This window comes from Electrophorus electricus, chromosome 19, assembly GCF_041902795.1.
Source record: "Electrophorus electricus isolate QZ-2024a chromosome 19, ASM4190279v1, whole genome shotgun sequence".
Lineage (NCBI taxonomy): Eukaryota > Metazoa > Chordata > Actinopteri > Gymnotiformes > Gymnotidae > Electrophorus > Electrophorus electricus.
Window position 1 is genome coordinate 6,861,244 of NC_137515.1, and position 23,720 is coordinate 6,884,963.

At 47.3% G+C, this 23,720-nt stretch overlaps 1 protein-coding gene across 1 annotated transcript in view; it reads left to right on the plus strand.

Annotated features, from left to right (window-relative positions):
* The window catches only part of adamts6 (ADAM metallopeptidase with thrombospondin type 1 motif, 6), a 59,732-nt gene that overhangs the window by 31,323 nt on the left and 4,689 nt on the right, over positions 1-23,720 (plus strand). Inside the window, exons 14-25 of the mRNA XM_027007625.3 lie at positions 1,915-2,060; positions 6,218-6,281; positions 8,621-8,723; positions 9,710-9,843; positions 11,167-11,290; positions 12,633-12,713; positions 14,471-14,634; positions 15,404-15,542; positions 17,309-17,438; positions 20,416-20,620; positions 20,998-21,174; positions 23,235-23,391. Of these exons, the coding sequence (XP_026863426.2) occupies positions 1,915-2,060; positions 6,218-6,281; positions 8,621-8,723; positions 9,710-9,843; positions 11,167-11,290; positions 12,633-12,713; positions 14,471-14,634; positions 15,404-15,542; positions 17,309-17,438; positions 20,416-20,620; positions 20,998-21,174; positions 23,235-23,391 (1,624 nt within the window). The remainder of the gene's footprint in view (positions 1-1,914; positions 2,061-6,217; positions 6,282-8,620; positions 8,724-9,709; positions 9,844-11,166; positions 11,291-12,632; positions 12,714-14,470; positions 14,635-15,403; positions 15,543-17,308; positions 17,439-20,415; positions 20,621-20,997; positions 21,175-23,234; positions 23,392-23,720) is intronic.

The following is a 23,720-nucleotide window of genomic DNA, read 5'->3' on the forward strand; positions in this document are numbered from 1 at the left end:
CCATGCTAGCATCAAAGGAATATGAACGTCAGCCATGTATCTCACAGAGTGTAGCAAGAGGGCAATGTGACTGTGCTTCTAAACTCCTAAAATTCTAACTTCTGAACTTCTTATCTTCTGACTTCTCAACTCCTAAACCAACCGACTATACTGATTGTACCTTGTGTCATGTGTGTATTGTCAACTGTTATTGGCCTGATTTTGTCTCAAGACCAGGCTGGGTGCTTTTAATATAATATTTATACAGTGAATGCATTTGTTAATACTATTCATGCCAACAATTCTGCATACGTTAATTTACATTTATGCATTTGTATATACATGCATAAAATATCCAGACATCATCTGCTGTTTTAAAATGGGTCATTCCTGAAAGAGCTCACTGGAAATAGGGCACAACTAAACAGAGCACAAGACAATTAGATATCAGCCGGTTAACTTCCGAGCATATTAAACTGACTTAGAAAGGATTAATAGTCTGTAGATACAGCCATACAGTCGGTTTACACAATGTAATGCAAATGTAGAATTTGCTCATATTTACAGTTATTTATGCATCGCATGTATTCAGGGGTAGAAAATACATTGCTGAAAAATATAGAGCAAAGCTCACTAAAGTTCTGTGTAGATCTATAATTAAACAGAACTGCAAATCTCTGAGTAGCCCATCTGTGATAAAATACAGAGGCAATACAAAATCTGGGTTCTGAATCATTTCTGTGTTAAGACGGTTAGCAACGCTAACCATGCGTTCAACTGCTCCAGGGGAAGACAGACAGGACCGTTAAAGCCATATCAGAGCTTCTAGATAAGACATTCTTAGAGGGGTTATTTCTGGAGTGCTGATGTGCATACCTGTTCCAGTAGGACCCCCCTCGCCCACTTCACCTTTCACCCCCCACCCCCACCCCATACCCAGACACCCTCCACCCACACACCCACACCCAGACATCCAGACGCCCCCACCCCACACCAAGACACCCTCAACCCAGACAGCCCAAACCACGACACCACCCACCCCACAACCAGACAACCTCCACCCACACACTCAGACACCCTGACGCCCCCACCCCACACCCCGACACCCTCCACCCATGCATCCTACACCCCGATATCCCCCAAACAGACACCCTAATGTTTCTTTGCCTCTCCTTTAATCTTGTTTGTATGGTGCCTTAGTACATTACCCTGTGCTCTCATTACCCTGTGCTCTCATTACCCTGTGCTCTCATTACTCTCTGCTCATATTACTCTGTGCTCACATTACCCTGTGCTCAGATAGATAGATAGATAGATAGATAGATAGATAGATAGATAGATAGATAGATAGATAGATAGATAGAGAGAGAGCGTAACCTACAAACACAGTTGTGTAGTAAAGACAAACTGTCTCCCCTGTCTCCAATCACTGGCCTCATTGTTCTGCAGACAAGGCTGGATTACTCAGGCATGTTTGGAGTAAGAAGATTTTATTCCATCTAGAACTTCTGCAGAGCTCAGGGTGGGTGTGCCAAGGAGCACGGTTCTGTTAGCACTGTGGGTTTGGATTAGGGACACTAGGTGTATGCAGTATGGTTTCACAATGCAGCCAAATCAAGGCTTTACAGGGCGATTGGCCCTCAGCAAAGGGGTTTCAATTAGTTTACCAGAAACACTAATGTTTGCTTCATGTTTTCCTGCAAACAGTATACAGTCTTTTTTTCTCACTGTACTAACATCCATATTCAGCCATAGAAGAAAATCTTCATATAGCAGCTGTAATAGTGTACAACATGCTCTTAGAGGTCTCAGTTATGGGCAATCACATTACAGTACTGTGTTTGTTTCTTCCCACCGTGTGTGTGTGTGTGTGTGTGTGTGTGTGTGTGTGTGTGTGTGTGTGTGTGCGCGCGTGTGTGTGCGTGTGTGTGTAAGTGGTGCTACCAAGGCGATTGTGTGACATTTGGGACCTGGCCACAGGGTGTTGACGGAGGCTGGGGTCCGTGGTCAATATGGGGCGAGTGCAGCCGCACATGTGGGGGCGGAGTCTCCTCGTCTGCACGCCACTGTGACAGTCCAGCGTAAGTAGGCAAAGTAAGCCCCGCCCCCTGACCCTCCCCTCCCACCATAAAACTGTGCAGCTTCCCCGTTCCCTTTACAGTCCAGCTTACTGCTCCACACACTGGTCTCTTCCCTGCCTCACTCACTACTCCACACACTGGTCTCATCTCTGCCTCACTCACTACTCCACACACTGGTCTCTTCCCTGCCTCACTCACTGTTCCACACACTGGTCTCTTCCCTGCCTCACTCACTACTCCACACACTGATCTCATCTCTGCCTCACTCACTGTTCCACACACTGGTCTCTTCCCTGCCTCACTCACTACTCCACACACTGGTCTCTTCCCTGCCTCACTCACTACTCCACACACTGGTCTCTTCCCTGCCTCACTCACTGTTCCACACACTGGTCTCTTCCCTGCCTCACTCACTACTCCACACACTGATCTCATCCCTGCCTCACTCACTGTTCCACACACTGGTCTCTTCCCTGCCTCACTCACTACTCCACACACTGGTCTCTTCCCTGCCTCACTCACTACTCCACACACTGGTCTCTTCCCTGCCTCACTCACTACTCCACACACTGATCTCATCTCTGCCTCACTCACTGTTCCACACACTGGTCTCTTCCCTGCCTCACTCACTACTCCACACACTGGTCTCATCTCTGCCTCACTCACTGTTCCACACACTGGTCTCTTCCCTGCCTCACTCACTACTCCACACACTGGTCTCTTCCCTGCCTCACTCACTACTCCACACACTGGTCTCTTCCCTGCCTCACTCACTACTCCACACACTGGTCTCTTCCCTGCCTCACTCACTACTCCACACACTGGTCTCTTCCCTGCCTCACTCACTACTCCACACACTGGTCTCTTCCCTGCCTCACTCACTACTCCACACACTGGTCTCATCTCTGCCTCACTCACTGTTCCACACACTGGTCTCTTCCCTGCCTCACTCACTACTCCACACACTGGTCTCTTCCCTGCCTCACTCACTACTCCACACACTGGTCTCTTCCCTGCCTCACTCACTACTCCACACACTGGTCTCTTCCCTGCCTCACTCACTACTCCACACACTGGTCTCTTCCCTGCCTCACTCACTACTCCACACACTGGTCTCTTCCCTGCCTCACTCACTACTCCACACACTGATCTCATCTCTGCCTCACTCACTGTTCCACACACTGGTCTCATCTCTGCCTCACTCACTGTTCCACACACTGGTCTCTTCCCTGCCTCACTCACTGTTCCACACACTGGTCTCTTCCCTGCCTCACTCACTACTCCACACACTGATCTCATCTCTGCCTCACTCACTGTTCCACACACTGGTCTCATCTCTGCCTCACTCACTGTTCCACACACTGGTCTCTTCCCTGCCTCACTCACTACTCCACACACTGGTCTCTTCCCTGCCTCACTCACTACTCCACACACTGGTCTCTTCCCTGCCTCACTCACTACTCCACACACTGGTCTCTTCCCTGCCTCACTCACTACTCCACACACTGATCTCATCTCTGCCTCACTCACTGTTCCACACACTGGTCTCATCTCTGCCTCACTCACTGTTCCACACACTGGTCTCTTCCCTGCCTCACTCACTACTCCACACACTGGTCTCTTCCCTGCCTCACTCACTACTCCACACACTGATCTCATCTCTGCCTCACTCACTGTTCCACACACTGGTCTCATCTCTGCCTCACTCACTGTTCCACACACTGGTCTCTTCCCTGCCTCACTCACTACTCCACACACTGGTCTCTTCCCTGCCTCACTCACTACTCCACACACTGGTCTCTTCCCTGCCTCACTCACTACTCCACACACTGGTCTCTTCCCTGCCTCACTCACTACTCCACACACTGGTCTCTTCCCTGCCTCACTCACTACTCCACACACTGATCTCATCTCTGCCTCACTCACTGTTCCACACACTGGTCTCATCTCTGCCTCACTCACTGTTCCACACACTGGTCTCTTCCCTGCCTCACTCACTACTCCACACACTGGTCTCTTCCCTGCCTCACTCACTACTCCACACACTGATCTCATCTCTGCCTCACTCACTGTTCCACACACTGGTCTCATCTCTGCCTCACTCACTGTTCCACACACTGGTCTCTTCCCTGCCTCACTCACTACTCCACACACTGGTCTCTTCCCTGCCTCACTCACTACTCCACACACTGGTCTCTTCCCTGCCTCACTGACTACTCCACACACTGGTCTCTTCCCTGCCTCACTCACTACTCCACACACTGGTCTCATCTCTGCCTCACTCACTGTTCCACACACTAGTCTCATCTCTGCCTCACTCACTGCCTCAGATGGAGACATAAAACGTGCATGTTAATAGCAAAATTTAATAATGAAAAAACTTGTTATTATTGCATAAGTGTCTGCTTGTGGGTTCGGAACAACTCATTTTCAAAGGAATGCAGTTAATCTCTTATTGTTCGCTCATACAAGCTTGGTTTGTCCTGCTAGCACCGGTGCAAAAAAATTATGCTGTTGTTTTGTGTTGTGCTGAACGTGTTCTTGGTGGTAATATGAGCAGCCTTGTCTGGGTCTCGGAGTTGGCTGCGGATGCCGGCCCTGGCCTGTTCTGGCTTTCGTTTCCAGTGCTCAAGAGAATGTCTGTCCTCATGCTCAGCTGTAAGCTAGTGGCGGATAGTGGCCTGTGTAACGCCTGTGTAAGGTTGATCGGCCCCCAAACCCGGGATCCTGAAATGCAGGAGGTGGTGCGACCCGAGTCAGCAGCTTGGATCACCTGGGAAATGTCTGTCAGGAGTGTGAGCCTGCAGAAAAGGCTTGAGAGAGACAGGTAGTTATAAAGAAAGATCGAGCCTGTTTTACACTAGATCATGGAGAGGTGGATGCTCCCACACTACACTGCAGTAACACATGCAGCAGTAGAGCACACTGCCCTGCTGGTCAGTGCAACCTGAATGCAGACAGCCTTGTCTGGACCTCCCTGTCAAACAACAGCATCTGGAAACAGCTTATAGAGCCAAAGTCTTTCCTGAATGCTCATGTATGGTGCTAAAGTGGAGGCCTACCCCACTGAAAGAGAGTGCTTACCTCAAAGGGATGGGTTTTTCATTACTTAGCTCACATCCATTCTTGTTCCAAAGTCACCTCGCCCTTGAAACGGGTACAAGTCCTTGTAGGATTTTAATGAAAGAAGCAAGACTTCTTACATAATATATTTTCCTGATTCTATCAGAGGCTTAGCAGCAGAAAAAAAGTACCTTCCTGTAGATCTTACATAAATGCATACCAACGACAGACTAGAAGATGAAGAGCCCGTGATGAGAGGCTTTGCTTTCATGCTAGTTAAGTAGCAGGTATTGCTGTTTCTCTTAGAATCCTTGAAGCAGTGTTTTATCAGAGGCATTCCACAACTGCAGAACAGTTTACTGCTCACTCTGCTTGAACACAACTGATTCCACCAATGGTTAATTATTAAGCCCCCTATGTGTTGAGTCAGGTGTGCTGTGAGGAACGTGAGGAACTCAAGCGTGATTGGTGAGGCGTAGCTGAATGTTTAGTGAGGGGAATTTCAGTGTTTGGTGAGGGAAGACTGAGTGTTTGGTGAGGGGAAGTTGAATGTGGGGCTGCGTGACAGGCAGCTTAACCCCAACAGGTAACAGATGGTTGGAGCCGTGTGATCTGATGGTCTGCTTTCATCCGTAACCATTCTGAGCGCCCAAGCTTACCCCCTCTGCAACCCCAGCACCACACCTCCCCCATTTAGGGTGCCTTCCCTTCAGCCCAGGGGAGGGTGCGCTGGATGATCCGTCTCCACTCAGATGGTATCTCGGTCCAGCTGGAGAGGGTCGAATGATTACTCCCCCACACACAAACACACACGCACCACCACCGGCAGCACTGGCAGTCCAGCTGTGCTACTGGTGGTGATTTATCCAGCCTTGAGGGTGCTTCTGAGGCCTTAGCACAAACCATATCAGTAGTGTGATGGCCCATTAAGCTCAAATGGCACTCTGCAGATGCTGTTTGGTATTGGCTGTAAGGTGTGTGTGCATGTGTGTGCTTGTGTGTGGTTTTGCTTATTTGTTTATTTATTGTTTACTTTCATTTTGTGAAGAAAGGTCCTCATCAGTCTATTTTAGCCTTTTTTTTTTCTCCTTCAGGCCATCTGGTGGAGGGAAGTACTGTCTGGGTGAGAGGAAGCGCTATAGATCCTGCAGTACGGACGTGAGTTCCCGCTCGCTGTCTGTCCTGATTCATCATACTCACATGCACCTTGGGTACCTTTTGGGGGTGTGTGTCGAGATCGTAACGCCTGGCCGCTAACGTAAGATGTGTGCATTTGGAACCTCATCTCTGTTTTTGTTGCTTGTTTTGGTCTAAAGGTGTAACCATGTTACTGATGTTATAACAAGGCCTTATACAGAAAATGATTAAAGAGATAACACCAGACATACAAAGATGTCACCCTCTCTATTTTGTGTGCATATGGCCTTGGTGATCTGAGATCAGTTTCAGTGTAGGTTAATAGTGGGTTTTTGGAAAGGGAAGCTGTCCCTAGAACTGCAAAAAAGGAGTTTGATTATGCAAGTTGGAGGGTTCAGAGTTTTATGAACTCTAGAGGACTTCATGCTTGCTCACTTTATCTGTGGCCGATTTCCACCCCACTCATTAAAGCTCTTCATTGCCAGTTGTGCTTTGCTGCATCACTCCATAGCTGTCAGCCTCATGAAACTTGGATGCGAATTAATATGGAGGCTCTGAGTGCTTTCTGAATTTATGAAAGGAGAAGAACCTCAGGGTTTTTAATCAACCAAAGTGAGTATTGTCATGGGTTTTGAAATGTACATTGATTGATTTTGTTACTGTCTGTTATTCAAGTCATGAAGCAGAGACCAAGCTTCAGAAACACATGCTTGGTTACATTTAGCATAACTCAGCTTTAACTGTGTGATCCATAAAGACCCACGTTTTTTTTTCTTCCATAGCTTAAAAAATGAATTAGAGTGAACAAATATTTCGAAGCTGGAAATTCGCATTTGCCCTCTCCGTCTACTTCAAGGTGGCCTGTTTTCTGAAGGTGAAAACTGAGCCAGTTAGGGGGCCTTGGGGTTGTTCTACCACAAATCTTAAAAATAACAGCTCTGCACAAGCAGCGAGTGTTTACTTTGGAAAACAAACAGCATGCACCAAACCACTATTTCATCCCCCTGAAGACGCCATGTCCAAAACAAACGGATCACGGATGGCCTTGGTTCTGCCGATGACACCGAGTCAAGCCGGGGGAGCTCCAGACGGCGCGCCCCGGGCGTTGAGTGGGATTCTGGCCGACGGCGCTGGGACACGAAGGCTTGACGTAATTAGCCTCGCAACCCCCCTGGAGTCCAAAAGTCCTCGGAGGAGTTAGGCGGGGGAGGGGGTGGGGGTGAAAGTGTGAGGGCCGCCCTGCAACTGGACGCCTCGCCTGGCCAGGGTGTTCCTGTCCAGCGTCGGAATTTATTATGATTTGAGTCATAGAGGCTGTGGACCCCCCCCCCCTGCCTCGCGGCTGTTGTTGGGCGAAAGTCTGCTTATTCTGCTTCTCACAACAATGAGCTCATCTCTTGCCCTCAGCCATCCTTCACTGGCTCTTGCCTTCCTATCCATGTCAGCAATGCTGAAAGTGGCCGCTTCCTCCGAGCTGCCTGTTGATGTGGCGACCAGGGTGTGGTACTGGTACCAGTATGGAAGAGAGATGGTGGAGAGCTTGTGCAGAGAATGTAAACATCGGTTATGGAGCCCATGAGGGAATGAATGAATGAATGAATGAATGAATGAATGAATGAATGAATGAATAAATGAATGAAAAGAGCAATGCTGAAGGAAATAGAGGGAGTTTACCACTGCAGCTTTCTCTGAGTGATAGAAAGGCAGCTTTCATGTTAGATTTAGTATGTTAGATTTGCCTAATTATCCAACTGCCATTGTTCTTTGGGAAGACATAGCTCTATGACATAGTGTATATTGATGCTTGAATTGATTTTGATTTCCTTTTGGGTATTTAGCTCAATGTGTGTGTTTGACTCAGGGCCCTCAGTCACAGGATATCAGTAGACAGGCTGAACTCAACTCTTTGGTGCCATCTGTTGTCTTCAGGTTCCTTAGGCCTGATTACACCAGGTCAACCTCATCCTCTGCTACAAAACAAAGGCACGAAACGCAGCTCCTAACGTCAATGCAGCTCCTACCGACAACACAGCCTGGCCACTTTTTTGTGGGTCACAGTCCATTTTCAAGTTGTTGTTTGTGAGCTGGGTGGTGGTTTGGAGACAGGGATCTCAGAGCAGTGTGGGAGGAGTATATTTTTACTTGCCACATAAATCAGCTGATGAAACACAGATACAGATGTCACCATGCAGATTTTATCCTTGTCTCAGTTATGGCTGAGTCAAATCATCACGGGTTCGAGAAGATGTCAGCTTTGGGTTGGGCTGAGGTTTTTGGAATGATTTTTGGAATTTGAAATGATGGGGTTTAAGCAAAAGCACACTACACTGATTAACATGTTCACTCGCCTGCACCCCCAGGCCTGTGCGGTGGGGGCTCGAGACTTTCGGGAGAAGCAGTGTGCTGACTTCGACAGCATGCCTTTCCGCGGAAAGTACTACAACTGGAAGCCTTACACTGGAGGTAGGTACCAACAAGCAATGAAAGATGAGCAGTGTTGCAGATTATGGCTGTAAATAATAAGGCTATGAAACTTGCAATCTCCCACCATAGCACCGAGGGCTTATGGACCGCAGTCACACACATATACACACACACACACACACACACACACACACACACACACACAATAAGGGACCCACACTGTTCTATGAAACCTTCCCAGACTCAACTCTCTAGTAACGGTGTACATATCAACCTGTTTTGTGTACCTTGTTAACACCAACAATGTAAACATCTCTTTGATGGTTTTAAAATTCCTGGGATTCCACAGCAGTGTGCCTTTGAATAGGCTGTGTGTGTGTGTATGTGTGTGTGCGCACATCAAATCAGTTCTGAATTGAACCAATCCATCTTTTGAACTGCAGTTAACGGCACACAGAGGGAAGGTGGGGTTCTTATTTACAGCAAGACACCAGTAAAGAGAAAAAGACACAAAATTGAATTCTGTGTCTGCCTGGCTATGATAGGAAGTTCATAGTTGCCTCAGGCAACTCCTTATTGTCCTACCTTCTAATAACCATGGTGATTACCAATTGTTTGGCTCTGAGAAAGCATGTGAATTGGGCCCATGCTTGTAATGTGATGGAGAGGGAGATAATCTCCGTCTGTCTGCCGGCAACCCTCATTAATTCTCCTCATGTCAGCCTGATTATGTCAGACTGAGTGCTCATGTCCCACCATGAGTAACGCTCCTCTCATAGTGCGGGGGGTTTCCATCCCAACCGCTAACATCAGCAAAGGTGAAGTGGAAAACGCACTACCTCGCCTCGTCCCGGCCGGGACCATCACGGCAGAAAGCTGCCTGTACGTTCAAGTTAAATCATGGTGGGAGTCCAGTGCTCTGCACACGCACTAATGTCTGGGCCACAGGCATCTGGGGCTGTTCTAGCTCAGAAGCAACAGCGGTGGATGCGGTGGCCTGACTAAAGGTGGTGCACATTTTGCAGGTGGAGTGAAGCCCTGTGCCCTGAACTGCCTGGCTGAAGGCTACAACTTCTACACGGAGCGGTCGCCCGCCGTCATTGACGGGACGCGCTGCCAGGCCGACTCCCTGGACATCTGCATCAATGGAGAGTGCAAGGTGAGCACACAGATGCTCAGGTCTCCAGCTCAGGTCTCCAGCTCAGTTTGAGTACACTGAACCAGTGTAGGTAGGTTGATGGATGGATAGACAGACAGGCAGATAGTCAGACAGCTAGGGGGTCTTTTACAGACAAAGGACCCAAGTAGGTCCAAGCCTTTGTTAACACTAATCAATATGACACCAATATCACATCAATCAGTATCACAATGGAGTCAATTAACCCAAGTCAAAGTTGGTGATATTTGGTGAGGTAATGGAAGCAAAAGGCTGGAAGACTCCAGTATATCACTGGAGATGACTTGAATGGTAGTCTTCATATTCTTGACAGTCTCCACATCCAGGGGTCCAGACCCACTATAGAAAGGGTAGGCACTCTGATGGTCCTGTGTATTATCTCTACCTCGGTGCTGACACACACTGACCAGACCCTGAGCTAAAGCAGTTATCACTACAACACAATAAAACTTTCAAAAACAAACAAAAAAGTATTTTCTTAAAGGAAAAGCAGTGAGGTCCTTATCAGAACAGTATGCTTCTGGATCTAATTGTATTTTTGGATGTTTGGTTTGTCAGGCCTGCCAAACTTAATAGGATAAACAATTTGGTTACAATGTTATTTGTTTAATAAAATGGATTGGCAGGGTTTGTGCATGTCAGGAAAGCAGTAAGAATGGTTCTACAGGAAGAATAGAATATGATGCTGGGGCATGTTTGCGGTGACTCCACAATCACAGATTTGGAAACGTGAGGCATGTACACACACACACACACATACACACACACACACACACACACACGCAAAGTGATTTTGTACAAACTATGGGAGCCAGCTGCACTGGCTGCAACATCAGTTCTCTGTTACAGGAATCTTTATATGTCTCACAAAGCCAGAAAAAAGTTTGGCTTTCAGACCAGCAGCAGATTCAGCTCAGACATAAAGAGAAGCATGGTACTCCTCACAGGGGAAGACTCCTCTGTGTCAGCTTAGGGTTCCTGTGGTGTCATCTATTTAAACCATATAAAGCTAGAGAACACTGTCTTCCTAGAGTGGTTTTAGAGGCCTTCTGGAAACCTCTAGTTCTGTTTCTTTTTACTTTAGGGTATTAAGATCTCCAGTCCAAAAAATAAATACTAAATAACTCAGATATATGTGTAAATATCTAATTGTGTCATTAGAGGATTTTGTCAGTTCAAGCCCACCACTCATACTAAGCTAAGGAACATTTCCACTATGTGAAGGTTTGTTTAGCAATGAGAATGCGCGTACATGCTTTGTGTGTGTGTGTGTGTGTGTGTGTGTGTTTACATGGGTCTTTCCAGCATGTGGGCTGTGACAACATCCTGGGCTCAGATGCCAAGGAGGACCGTTGCCGTGTGTGCGGGGGAGATGGAAGCACATGTGAGGTCACCGAGGGACTGTTCAACAACTCCCTACCCAGAGGAGGTCAGTGGTCGCCCGCCCTCGCCCCACACAGGCGAACGGAGCAAAAGCCACCTGCTTGACCAAACCACGCCCACTAGCCAACGCCGACTCCTCTTGCTAAGTGTGTGTTATGTCAAAACCATTACCTAGTTAGTTAGTTAGTTAGGAGACAGGCCGGGTTGGTGACGCCTCCTGGGATAACGGCGGTGGCAATGCGTTTGTAAAATCCAATGCGAAGAGTAAGCGAGGAAGAAGAGAGTAGGGAAAGGAAACAGAGAGGGCTACCGCCCACCTCTCTCCACATGCCTGCCAAACGCGACAAGTTTTTAATCACTTTCCACAAGAGACGTCCCCCATCGAAGCAGCAAGTATGGTGAGAGAGAGCAGGAATGAACGCGCTGGTTTTCTGGCATTGGCTGCTGTCATAGGGCCAGCACAACTCTGTTGCCAAGTGCTACATTTTTCATGGAAATGCTGTGGGATTTTTTTTCTTTGTCCTTTTTCTTTTTTGTGCGCATTGTCACCCAGTGATGGAGCTTATGTTTTTGGGTGAAGAAACAAGTTGTCAAAATAGAATTGGTAACACAATATAAGAGTATTAATTGCATAATCCACTGAGGGAATTAACAACACTCCTAATATTACATGCGTGTTGTGGGTCGGGTTCCAAACGCTATCTCTATAGAGTGAGACATTTTTCTCCTTTTAAGGTATAGCTAGTAAATTATCTGAAACAGGCGAGCAGGGAGACAGGTCCTCTAAGAAGGGAGATGGGTCCTCTAAGAAGGGAGATGGGTCCTCTAAGAAGGGAGATGGGTCCTCTAAGAAGGGAGATGGGTCCTCTAAGAAGGGAGACAGGCTCCTTCATTTGTTATGGATTTGTAGTTTTTTACTTATTCTCTGTGAGCTTTAAATGATTTTTATTTGCATTATCCCTCTTTTGAAAAAAATGGCACAAATGCACAAGCTATTACATTTAAAGAATTTAGCTGATGCTAATATTCAAAATGACTTACAATTTTGACTGGATAAAATTTGAGCTATTCAGGGCCTTGCTCAGGGGCCCAACAGTGGTAACTTGGTGCTTGAACTAGCAACCTTCTGATTACTAGGTAAGTACTTTAACTACTGAGCTATCACAGCTAGTAGCCACTAGCCAGTATTCTTGTAGGTAAACAATATCCTTGGCTTACACTTGGAAACTCTAAAGGAATAGAGAGGGGAGACCATCCAAGTTGTCTAAAAAGGCAATTGATTTGCCATGTTTTATATTCAAAGCCATTGTGACGTCAAACAGGTTCTCTGGTGAGTTATGTGACACTGGATCTTTGGTTGTAAGTCTGAAGTCTTATGCTTTCCCCAGGGTACATGGAGGTTGTCCAAATTCCAAGGGGTTCTGTCCACATCGAGATCAAAGAGGTTGCTGTGTCAAAGAACTACATTGGTGAGTGCTCTGAGCTCTGTGTTTGACTCCTGCATTCGTCAGCCTTCAGACCAGTGCCGGCACAAAGCAGCCTCATTATTTCCTGAGCTGAATCGGACAAATGGGGGAAACTGTGGTTAGCACTTGGCATCCATTTTGCGGATGTAAATATGAAAGACTCCGACAGCCACCTTCCCTCCGGAAAACCTCGACGGAGTCCTGCTGCTGAGACAGCTCCTGGCTCTCGCCCCCAGCCTCAGGCTGAATAGGACCGTTCACAGCCTCCGGCTATTTGCTAATTAAACAATCAAACAAGCGGATTCGCATTCGATTGTTTTGAACACAAACACAAATCCAGGTGGGGTCTATGACAGCTTGTTGAGTTTCCTCACCCTTTGTGTTGATGTACAGATTTTTTCATGTGCTTGTAAGGCAAGAGGTCATCATCTGATGGATGTCCCCAAACTGGTGCTGGTGTATAACGGATCAAGAAGAACAAGTTGGAATCAAATCAAGTTAGAATCGGATCAAGTGAGAAGCAAATCAAGTGGTCTATGAAGGGTTTCAGTCATCCCAGTCCATGCGCACTATTGATTATAAATCAGAGTGACTAGACTGGATGAGTGTCCGTGTGTACATCGATGAAGATGCTTCACCTCTCATGTGATGGGGCTCGTGAGTTCAACCCAAGCTCTGCCTTTTTCAGTCTTGTTGCCATGCATGCTGCCTCTGTGGGAAATGAATGTACATGGCCAGAACCTTTCTCTTTAAATAGGTCTTGTGATGTCTGAAAGCAGGTCTGGAGAAAGCTTGGCCAAGTAAGGAAGGGTGCATGGAGAACACTGCTTACAGTAGGATCAGTTGATCGTTAAAATCAGTCAGGGGGACACGTGACTCTGCTGGCTTAGAGTGCAATTCTCAGGTTCTGATCAGATTCTCAGGTTCAGACCAACAAAAACCCCTCTTAAATTGCCTCCCAGCACACCAGAACAAATTGAATATAGACAATAGTTAACTTTCATCCAAGTGTATCATCAGCCAATGTGTTTGGTATGTCCTGGTACAACAACATAACTGTTACTCTTAAACTAACACTTGCAGTTTTGCACAGCACTTTATAAAAGAGAGATGGAAGAGGTACAAACCTCGCAGAGCCGGGATGTGTGGGAAATGCCTCAGTAATGCCGGCACACTCGGTGATGCCGTTAATTTGTTGCTGCTGCCTGTCTACGCTTCTGACTTGGATAAGCATGGCTAATTCCCAAAAGGAACTGAAACCAAATCTTGTCTTTTTAAATGGAGAGGCAGTCAGGGGCCCAAAGCTAGCTCTGAGGCAGGTGCATGACGTGAAACCGGGGCTTGGTTAGTCCTCTGGATGTCTCCTAGCTTAATATGGCATTGTCTCAATCAGGAGAGAAGCGACTATATGGCACTGAGTGTTCTTCCTAAAGACGGGACCTTTGCTTTGACAACTGCACTGGAATGGTATTTGCAGGGGATCATGCCAGACTTTCACCTGAGACCCCCCCCCCACTTACTCTTTCTTGGGTTCTTCCTGGAGTGTCAGGCGTGAGTAAGCAGGAGCTGCTTGGGGAACACCACAAAGCTCCATCACCAGGATGGTGTTGTCATGGTGATGAATGTCATGGCTGACAACATTTCACAACACTTACTGTGGCAGCTGGTGCCAGCCAGCAACAGCTTGCTCTCGTCATGCTGTTAGTCTACAGTCTGTCTGTCTCTCTGTCTCTCTCTATCTTGCTCTCTGTGATCTGCAGCTTTGAAGTCAGAGGGAGATGACTACTACATCAACGGAGCATGGACCATCGACTGGCCACGCAAGTTTGACATAGCGGGTACACCGTTCCACTACAGGAGGCCTGCAGATGAACCCGAATCACTGGAGGCGCTTGGAGCCACCACTGAAAGTCTGGTTGTTATGGTACGCAGACCAACGGCAACAGACCAGTTATGCTGTAATCACCAAAGAACCTGTGTGAAGCTGTGGGTCACATGATCTGGGGATTGGGCACATAGAGGCATTGTAGAACTGGAAGTGATTCGATCTTCATTTCAGACCCCCGTTTACCAAGGATATTAGTAAACTATGCACATACAGAAAAATGCATGAGCACACACACACACACACACACAAGTGCTAAAGAAGGAGAAGGGAGTTTTGAATGCACTCTGTTTGAAATCTTCTGGCTCTCTCTAAATAAAGTCCACATCTGTGGACAAACCTCACTTGAACTCTGGATTGTGGTTTTAACAGCTATATATGTACGCACAGAAAACCTCTGTCTGGCCAAATGTGAACAACCTTGTGTGTTTGTGTGTGTGCATGCGTGTGTATGTGTGTGTGAGACACACACACATAAGTGCACACACACTCTATGTGCAAAAAAATTACCCTCCCCAAGACAGGATTTTTTTTTGCCTGGACAGACATGCTGGAAATACCAGCACCAAAGCACACACACAAAAACACGCTGCCAGAGCCCCACAAACACACACCGCCGGAGCACCGCAAGACTTTGGTCTGTGGTGTGCTTTCATTAGTGTGGCTTTTGCCTAAATAACACACACATACAAATACTTGGTTAAAACAACGCTTTTGGTAATGAATGTAGAAGAACAGTCTGAGCGTCAGATGAAGCCCAACCACTGTTCCAGCTGTCAGACTGTGCCTCTCCTCCGCGCGTGTGCAGGTGCTGCTCCAGGAGCAGAACCAGGGTATCCGCTACAAGTTCAACGTGCCCATCCAGCGCACGGGCAGTGGCGACAACGAGGTTGGCGTCTCCTGGCAGCCCCAGCCCTGGTCTGAGTGCTCGGCGACCTGCGCTGGAGGTGAGGCCCTCCCCAGAATATCTCATGTTTCTGCTGCCGCATGTAACAGTGAGACAGTGATTCATCCGTTACTCATCTTCCCTTTCTTCTCACCCGCCTGCATTTGTTGTTAGCCACACCGGCAGAGGTTTCCCCTTCTGCCGGTTGGCCGGTGCCGCATTGCTGTGGACCGTGCCACAAATGCAGGCCTGCTTCAGATTTTCAGCTCTGAATGCCAGAACCGCACGTTAATGTGAGCCCTCACCTCAAAAATGAGCAGAGCGCTCTGCCCGGCCAACAGCAAATGGCTTTCCTACAACAACAAATAGTTTTCCTGCCTGCGTTTCTCTTAAGCTGCGGCTGCCGGAAAACATTCAAAATACTTGCGATATGTAGGCAAAAATGCAAACATCGCAGACCGCGGAGCATACAGTGTGTGGTGCATGTGCGTGCATGTATGTTCACATGTGTGTCCTCCAGGGACCACATAAAGGGTGCAGCCTCGATTGCCGTTTTAATGCTTCATACTGTGAAAGTACTTCATTTGCAAAATGCTTTGTTGGTAATGTTTCTTTATTGCTGGTGCTGATCTTCTTTGCCTGGAACTCAGAGCAAGGTTTTGGACCCTGTTGCTTTGCTTGATGTTAAAAGCCATAAAGTCCTGGAATATTCTTGTAGACATTACAGTGAATTTGCACCACTCCAGATGCTTGGCTTTGTATTTGCCTATTTGCACATCCCCATCAAATTTCATTGTTTCAAGTCTGACGAAGGGTTTATTTAAGGCATTATTTAGGACAATGTAGCATAATGCCTCTAGACCACAAAATGATGTCAAAAAGCATTTCTAGCATTTCTTGCATTCTAGCATGTGTTTGATGCACGCTGGGGCCATTATTGCATTCTAGCATGTGTTTGATGCACGCTGGGGCCATTATTGCATTCTAGCATACGTATGATGCACTGGAGCTGTTATTGCATTCTAGCATGCGTGGATGCACACAGGGGCCATTATTGCATTCTAGCATACGTATGATGCACTGGAGCTGTTATTGCATTCTAGCATGCGTGGATGCACACAGGGGCCATTATTGCATTCTAGCATACGTATGATGCACTGGAGCTGTTATTGCATTCTAGCATGCGTGGATGCACACAGGGGCCATTATTGCATTCTAGCATACGTATGATGCACTGGAGCTGTTATTGCATTCTAGCATGCGTGGATGCACACAGGGGCAGTCTCAGAGAATTCAGCTCTGATGAGTTGTCCTGTGAGAGCTGCCTTTGCATCTGCTTCACTGTCACACTAAGGAAGAAGGCAACCTCACCCTTACTCACTTGTATTATGACTGTTAGTCCAACAACTGATGTTTGGAACATGTTGAAATTTTAATAAAAACATCTAGACCGAAATAAACACAAATTCCAGATGGCTCTAGCAGCAGGGCAGGAAGACCCGTGTCACATGATGGCCTTGCAGGCCAGCCAGCCTTGCAGGCTTGGCATGAGCCTGGCTTAACTCAAGCACCACCCCATAACCCCTGGGCCACTACACACCTTCTAGTGCAAAGCACACACTGCACAGCGGACGTGCGGTTGCTCCTTGCTAACTCTTTTCACTATTAGGAGCCAAAGGACAGAAGGGCTTCTCTGTAAAGTCATTTATCAAGACACTCCCTTAAAACTGAGACACTCGCACACCTAGAGGCAGGTGCAGAGAGGAAGGGCTGCCCAGCGGCTGAACCCACCCACCCGGGAAGTGATGTCATGCTATCTGTCCGCAGGTACTCAGAAACAGGAACTGGTTTGCAAGAGGCTTGATGACAACTCGGTGGTCCAGAGCAGCTACTGCGATCCTGACAGCAAGCCCCCGGAGAACCACCGGTCCTGTAACATGGAACCGTGCCCTCCTGAGTAAGTCTGATGGCACCAAGCACGGAGGGTTCAGTTCAACTCGGCTCAGTTGGGTTTTTGTTGTGCTGTTTTTGTCAGTGGACTTCAATTCAGTTAAACTTTATTGTCATTATAGCAATACAGGGCTGTACAGTATTACGAATTACTGTCAAGCTATTCTCCAGTGCAGTTGTATGACAGTAGGTGTGTGGCTGATAGTTACAGAGTATGCGCAGAGGCATGCTTAGAGTGCAGACTATGGCATCAGTGATTATGCAGACACGGGCGACTGGATTTGTGTATAAAGTACGGGTGAACAGTACGCAGGGGTCGGCCAGGTCAGGTGTGCAAATGTGTAGTAGTGAAGTAATGGCATCAGAAATTTCATATCAAAGTGTATTCCGCCTGTAGTGAGCGCTGGCAATATTCAAGTACTGGGTAAAGTGCAATGTCCGTTCAAGAGTAATGGGTATAATGTGATATGCATTCATGCACATTGGGCATGAGCTCAGTGGGACATGCTGGATGAAGAGGATGGGTCAGGGTAGATCTGCGATGTCCTGTGGTGAATGTTCATGTTCTTCTCGATATGACTGATGTGATGGGTAGAAACTGTTCTTTAGTCTGGTTGTTCTGGCTCTGACGTTCCGGTATCTCTTTCAGGATAGTAGGGGTTGGAACAGGAAGTGGCTGGGATGTGTGGGGTCTGTGGAGATGTTGCTGGCTTTCCTTAGGCATCTCTTGTTGTAGATGTCTTAAAGGGGTGGGAGAGCAGCTTTGGTGAGGTTCTGGGCAGTGTTCACCACCCTCTGCGGAGCCTTATATTTAGCTGCTGTGCTGGGCAGTGTTCACCACCCTCTGCAGGGAGTTGCGTTCAGCAGGAGTGTTGCTGTGCTGGGCAGTGTTCACCACCCTCTGCAGGGAGTTGCGTTCAGCAGGAGTGCTGCTGTGCTGGGCAGTGTTCACCACCCTCTGCAGAGCCTTGTATTCAGTAGCAGAGGTGCTGCCATATTAGACCATGATGCAGCCGGTCAGGATGTCACTGCTTGGCCTTTAGAGGAAGTGTAGCTTCTATTTGGCTTTTTAGCAACACGAGAGGTGTTGAGTGACCAACTGAGATCCTTGGCTGTGTGGATACTCGAACTTGAAGCTGCTCACCTTTTCCATCATTGTCCCCTCAATGCTCAGTGGCGTGTGTACTCATCTCCTCCTCCTGAAGTCAACAGTCAGCTCCTTGGTTTTTCTGAGAGGGTGTTGGCAATGCACCACTCTGTGAGGAGTTCCACTTCCTCCCTGTACAGTCCTTCATCACTGTTGGCGATGTTGCCATTTATAGTTGTGTGCAGTCATACCTGCGGAGAGTGTATAGCATGGGCAAAAGCACACAGTCAGGACATCCAGTGCTGAGTGTGAAGGAGGCAGAGAGATGGTCGCCCATCCAAACAGACTGCGGTCTGAAAGTCCAGAATCCCGCTGCATAATGTATGGCTTAGTCCAATGGTGTTTATTTAGAGACCAGTATAGAGGGGATGATGGTATTGAAGGCAGGGCTAAAGTTGACAAACAGCATTGACATATGTGTTTGTTTTGTCCAGGTGTTTCAGTGGAGTGTGCATTGCCATGGAGACTGCATCATCGGTAGATCTGTTGGCGTGGCAGGCAAACTGAAGGGGTCCAAGGTGCTAGGAAGTCTGCTCTTAATGTGGGCTGAGTTCAGCCTCTTGAAGCACTTCATCATTATGGTTGTAAGAGTGATGGGGTGGTAGTCGTTCATGTATAAGATGATGAGTTTCTTAAGGTCTGGGGTGTTGCTTGTGGTTTAAAAGCAGTCAGGAACAGTGAACTGTCAAGGAAAGATTGTAGATGTTTGTGAAGGTGGCAGCCAGCTGGCCCCAACCCGGGATGCCATCTGGCCCGTTGCCTTCTGCTTTGAGGATCTCATCAGTGATCCTCTCACCTCATCTCTAGTCAGTGTGAGTATAGGCTACTCTGTGAAGGAGCAGGAGAGTGGCAGCTGGCTGAGCCCGAGGTGGTCTCAAAGCGTGGGTAGATGCGTGGGTAGTTCAGCAGGAAAAGAGGCATCTGCAGTCACTGAATTACTGGCTTTGCTCTTGAAATCTGGGATTGCTTGGATCCCTTGGAGAGAACTGACCTGCGATTATTCTGACTGAAATCCCCTGCGATGATGAGCTTGGCTTACGGACTGCGATACTGCTTGCTTGGCATCGCTTTGTGGAGGAATGAACACGAATACGACAATGACCGTGGTGAATTCCCGAGCCAGTTAATCGGGCCTGCATCACTGAGTCTGAATTCGTCTAGCTTGTTTTCGAATGAGCGGACATTAGCTAGTAGTAGACTGGAGAAGTGGTATCCTGGTTAGCTTCGTTAGCCTAGCTGGGACACCCGCACTTACCCGCGTCTGTTTATGTTCGCATGCCTGGCGTCAGGCTCTACTGTTCAGGCCGCGGCCGACTTCAGGCCTTTGGGGCAACTACGTGCAGCTGGAAACGAGGGAGAAAGGGAATGCCAGTGGGGGTACGAGTGAACTAGCAGACGGGCACTCTAACGCAATCTTAAGCCTATTCTCTAAACTCCTTCTCTAATAATAGCATCTAAAGCCTATTCCCCATTTCCTGTGCCCCTCCACAGGGCATAGAGTTTATTGTTTTTGTGACGTGTCTTTCTAAAATCCTCTCAGCTAATGATGAAGTTTAATGATTAATTTGCCGTGCTTTGATTTGGACTTGTTTCGTATGTCTGATGGCCAGTCTGTGTCGCAGTGCAGTGTTATCAAAGGAAACAATTAACTAGGAAAATTATTTGTCTGTATGCAGTCTAAGTAAACTATTTCTTATAATCTGATAGAATCTAGTAACATACAGAACTGTAACATTTGAAGAATAGAAAAGTTTGGTGTGTGTTATTCCCTTGCAGACAAAAACAAATAAATAAAAACAAAATGCACAAGTACAGCAGGTGTGTATTTTTGGTCCAGATGGTTTATCGGCGACTGGTCGGAATGCAGCAAGACATGCGATGGGGGCACACGCACACGCGTCGTTCTCTGTATCCGCAAAATCGGCTCTGCAGAGGAGGAGAACCTAGACGACAGCCACTGCCTGACCCATCGGCCAATCGAACGCGAATCCTGCAACAATCAGTCGTGCCCGCCACAGTGGGTGACACTGGATTGGTCCGAGGTGAGAGCAGTCACGTCTGATTAACCTTTTAACTAATAAACTCCACCAGGGATTTCAAACTCCATTTAAAATGTCATTATAAGATTAATGATCAAGATTCTTATTATTATTATAAGCGCTGAAATGCTTTGGGGGAACTTGGCTATACACAGTGCAGATTTTACCTTGTACTAAGACACCTAATTTAATTCATGATAATAATCTGGCCAGCTCATTAGGAAACATTACGAACTCTACAAACATTAAACTGTATCAAGCAGTGACTCTGGCACAGTGCTTTCGGGCTGACAACCCTAAATTATACTCCCTACAGACTGTTGAATCACGCAAACTCACGTAAAATAAAACATGGCCTGTTTTTTGTGTCTCTGCTCCAGTGTACTCCGAAGTGTGGCCCTGGCTTCAAACACCGCATCGTTTTGTGCAAGAGCAGCGACTTGACCAAAACGTTCCCGCCAGCTCTCTGCTCGGACCATAACAAGCCCCCAGTGCGGATCCGCTGCAGCCTGGTTCGCTGCCCACCGCCACGCTGGATCCCTGGGGAGTGGGGCCAGGTGGAACTGCCTTTAATTTCATCCATTTTGCTTACTTGTTCCCCATCTGTAAAAGACAGTTTGCCACATTTTGACCCATGCTGTCTGGCTGCTGTGTTTTCACTGGTGATGTACTGATTGGACATGTACATTCAGCAGGTCAAATGGCTACTGCACTTTGCCAAGGGTGCTGAGGTGCTGCTCAGCTGATTTGTCTGGGGTCTCAGGGAGATGAAGTGTGACACAGTGCATGTGTGACCTTTACCCTCACATACTACTGCCACCACAGTGTGATCTAAGCAGAGACATCTTGGTGTGGAAATCAAGCATCTCTACAGTAGGATGAAAGCAAAAATGAAGAAACCCCCCCCCCCCCCCCCAACAATCTTAAAAATTGCATTTGCTTCATTATCTAAAGGCTTGTAAGGTTTTAGCAACACAAATGGGGAAATACTAGTGATGCTTTATTGCTGCGTAATAACAGCTTAACATCTCTAGATAAGGGGTTTTTGGTCTCGTACATCTTTCGAGAGGATGCAGACAGACTAAGGGCTGTTTCAGTTTAACACATAAATGAGCATGTGTTTTAGGCAAGAGTCTGCAGAATTTACACTCTGATGATAAACTGGAGACCCCGGGGAGCCTGTGACGCGCATGCTTCTGAACGAGAGATGGCTGAGCAGGCCAAAAGTGTGGAAGTGGTAATAATATCTTCCATGTTGTTTGAAGTTTATCTCCGCTGCAGACAAGGCTGCTCTGTCAATGCCAAGAACATGTTTTGAAAAGGAGACAAAAGATAGCAGGCCGAGATTATCCCCGCGACTCCATCTCTCCACAGTCCAGGACATGTTCCAAAGCGCCACACGAACGCTGTGAGCTTGGCGGTTAAGCTAAAAAAACTTAAGTCCCATCACACATCAGTAGTCCCCTTTTTTGCAAATAGTTTGAAAGTATTCAAAGTGATCATCCAAAGTAGACTGGAACCAAATATTGGAAGATCAAAATATGGCAAAGGAAATCTGCAGAGTAACCGCAACAATAAATGACAAACCCGTGGAAGTTTAGAAGGTTAATGTTTAAGCTGTACTCTTAGCTGTACCATCCTTCTTGTAAAAGAGCACCAGGTAAGCCAGCAGGATTGTTGAGATCTGTGGGCTGAAAGGTCACCAGTTCAGATCGCACTTAAGGCAGGCACTGACCTACGACCTCTGTTGGGACAAACTGCCTGGCTCAGGTCCCTTTCGTTTGGATAAGGTGACCTCTGCTCTGCTGAAAATGTATATGAGGCAAGTCCATGCCAAGGGTTTCCTCACTCCCCCGCACGTATGCATGCGCTTCCTCGAGCCCATCACTGAACGTCAGTTTCTGAAGCACAGTGCACTGTCCTACTGAGCGAGTGATGAGATACGTTTGTGTATTGTGCTGGGTAGATAAGCAGACTGGTTTTTTTTTTTGTGTGTGTTTTTTTTCCATTGGATCACGCTGTAAGGAGACTACTGGAAAACCGAAAGTCGTTAACTTCAGATGCCCCACCCCCCAGCCACCAAAAACATCTCTCTAATATGCACCAGCTGACAGCAATCCAATATCCATTTAAACTATTACACTGATATACCACCTGTAGCTCAGGGTCCAGTTGTTGCTTGTCATTTTGAACCTGTTGTTTCTCCGGTCTGGTCTCATTCAGCCTGACCCAGTCAAAAGGCCCAGTTACAGAGTAGTGGGATGGTGTTCAGCTTGTTAATTAAAATGAGATAAAACCAGCTCCTAGTTGGACAAATAGTCCACCACCTGCAGACTACAATGCCCGGTTAGCACAGCGTCAATAATAGAGTATGTTTGCAATAGGATAACTTTAAGGTTGAATCAGGTAAGCAGATCAAACTCTCATGCCAAACGCTGAACTACTTGTTAAGGTACTTGACTTGTAACCAGAAGGTTGCTGGTTCAAGCCCCACCACTGTCAAGTTGCTGCTGTTGGGCCCCTGAGCAAGGCCCAGTCAGAATTGTAAGTTGTTTTGGATAAAAAAAGTCCTAAAGCTAAATGCTGTAAATGTCATAAGGCTTGTGTCTGTGTCCAGTGTTCAGCACAGTGTGGTCTGGGGCAGCAACTCAGGACAGTGCAGTGCCTGTCGTACACAGGGCAGGTGTCCAACGAGTGCCCTCACACCCTGCGCCCCAACAACATGCAGCAGTGTGAGAGCAAGTGTGATTCCACGCCCAGTTCCCACGGTGACGGTGAGTCTCCCACCAATGACAGCATTGCCAATTGTGATTGGGTGCTCTCAGATTCCCAGTGAAATGTGCTCTATAACTATATCAGCATGTTTGACAGCTTTCCCTAGAAAAAGAGCATTCAGGTTTATCTTTCAGCAATGAATCTGTACTTGAATAAGTTTCTATATACTCCATACTATTTTTCCAAAATAATCACCTAGGTCAGTTGGGAAAGTTAACTGTGAAACCTTAGCTCCCTTCATTAAGGCCAGTCTGGAGTCCCAGTGAAAGAAGCTGACCACATCTCAACTTCCCCAAGACGGATAGGTACTGAGATTTCCTGTACTGGG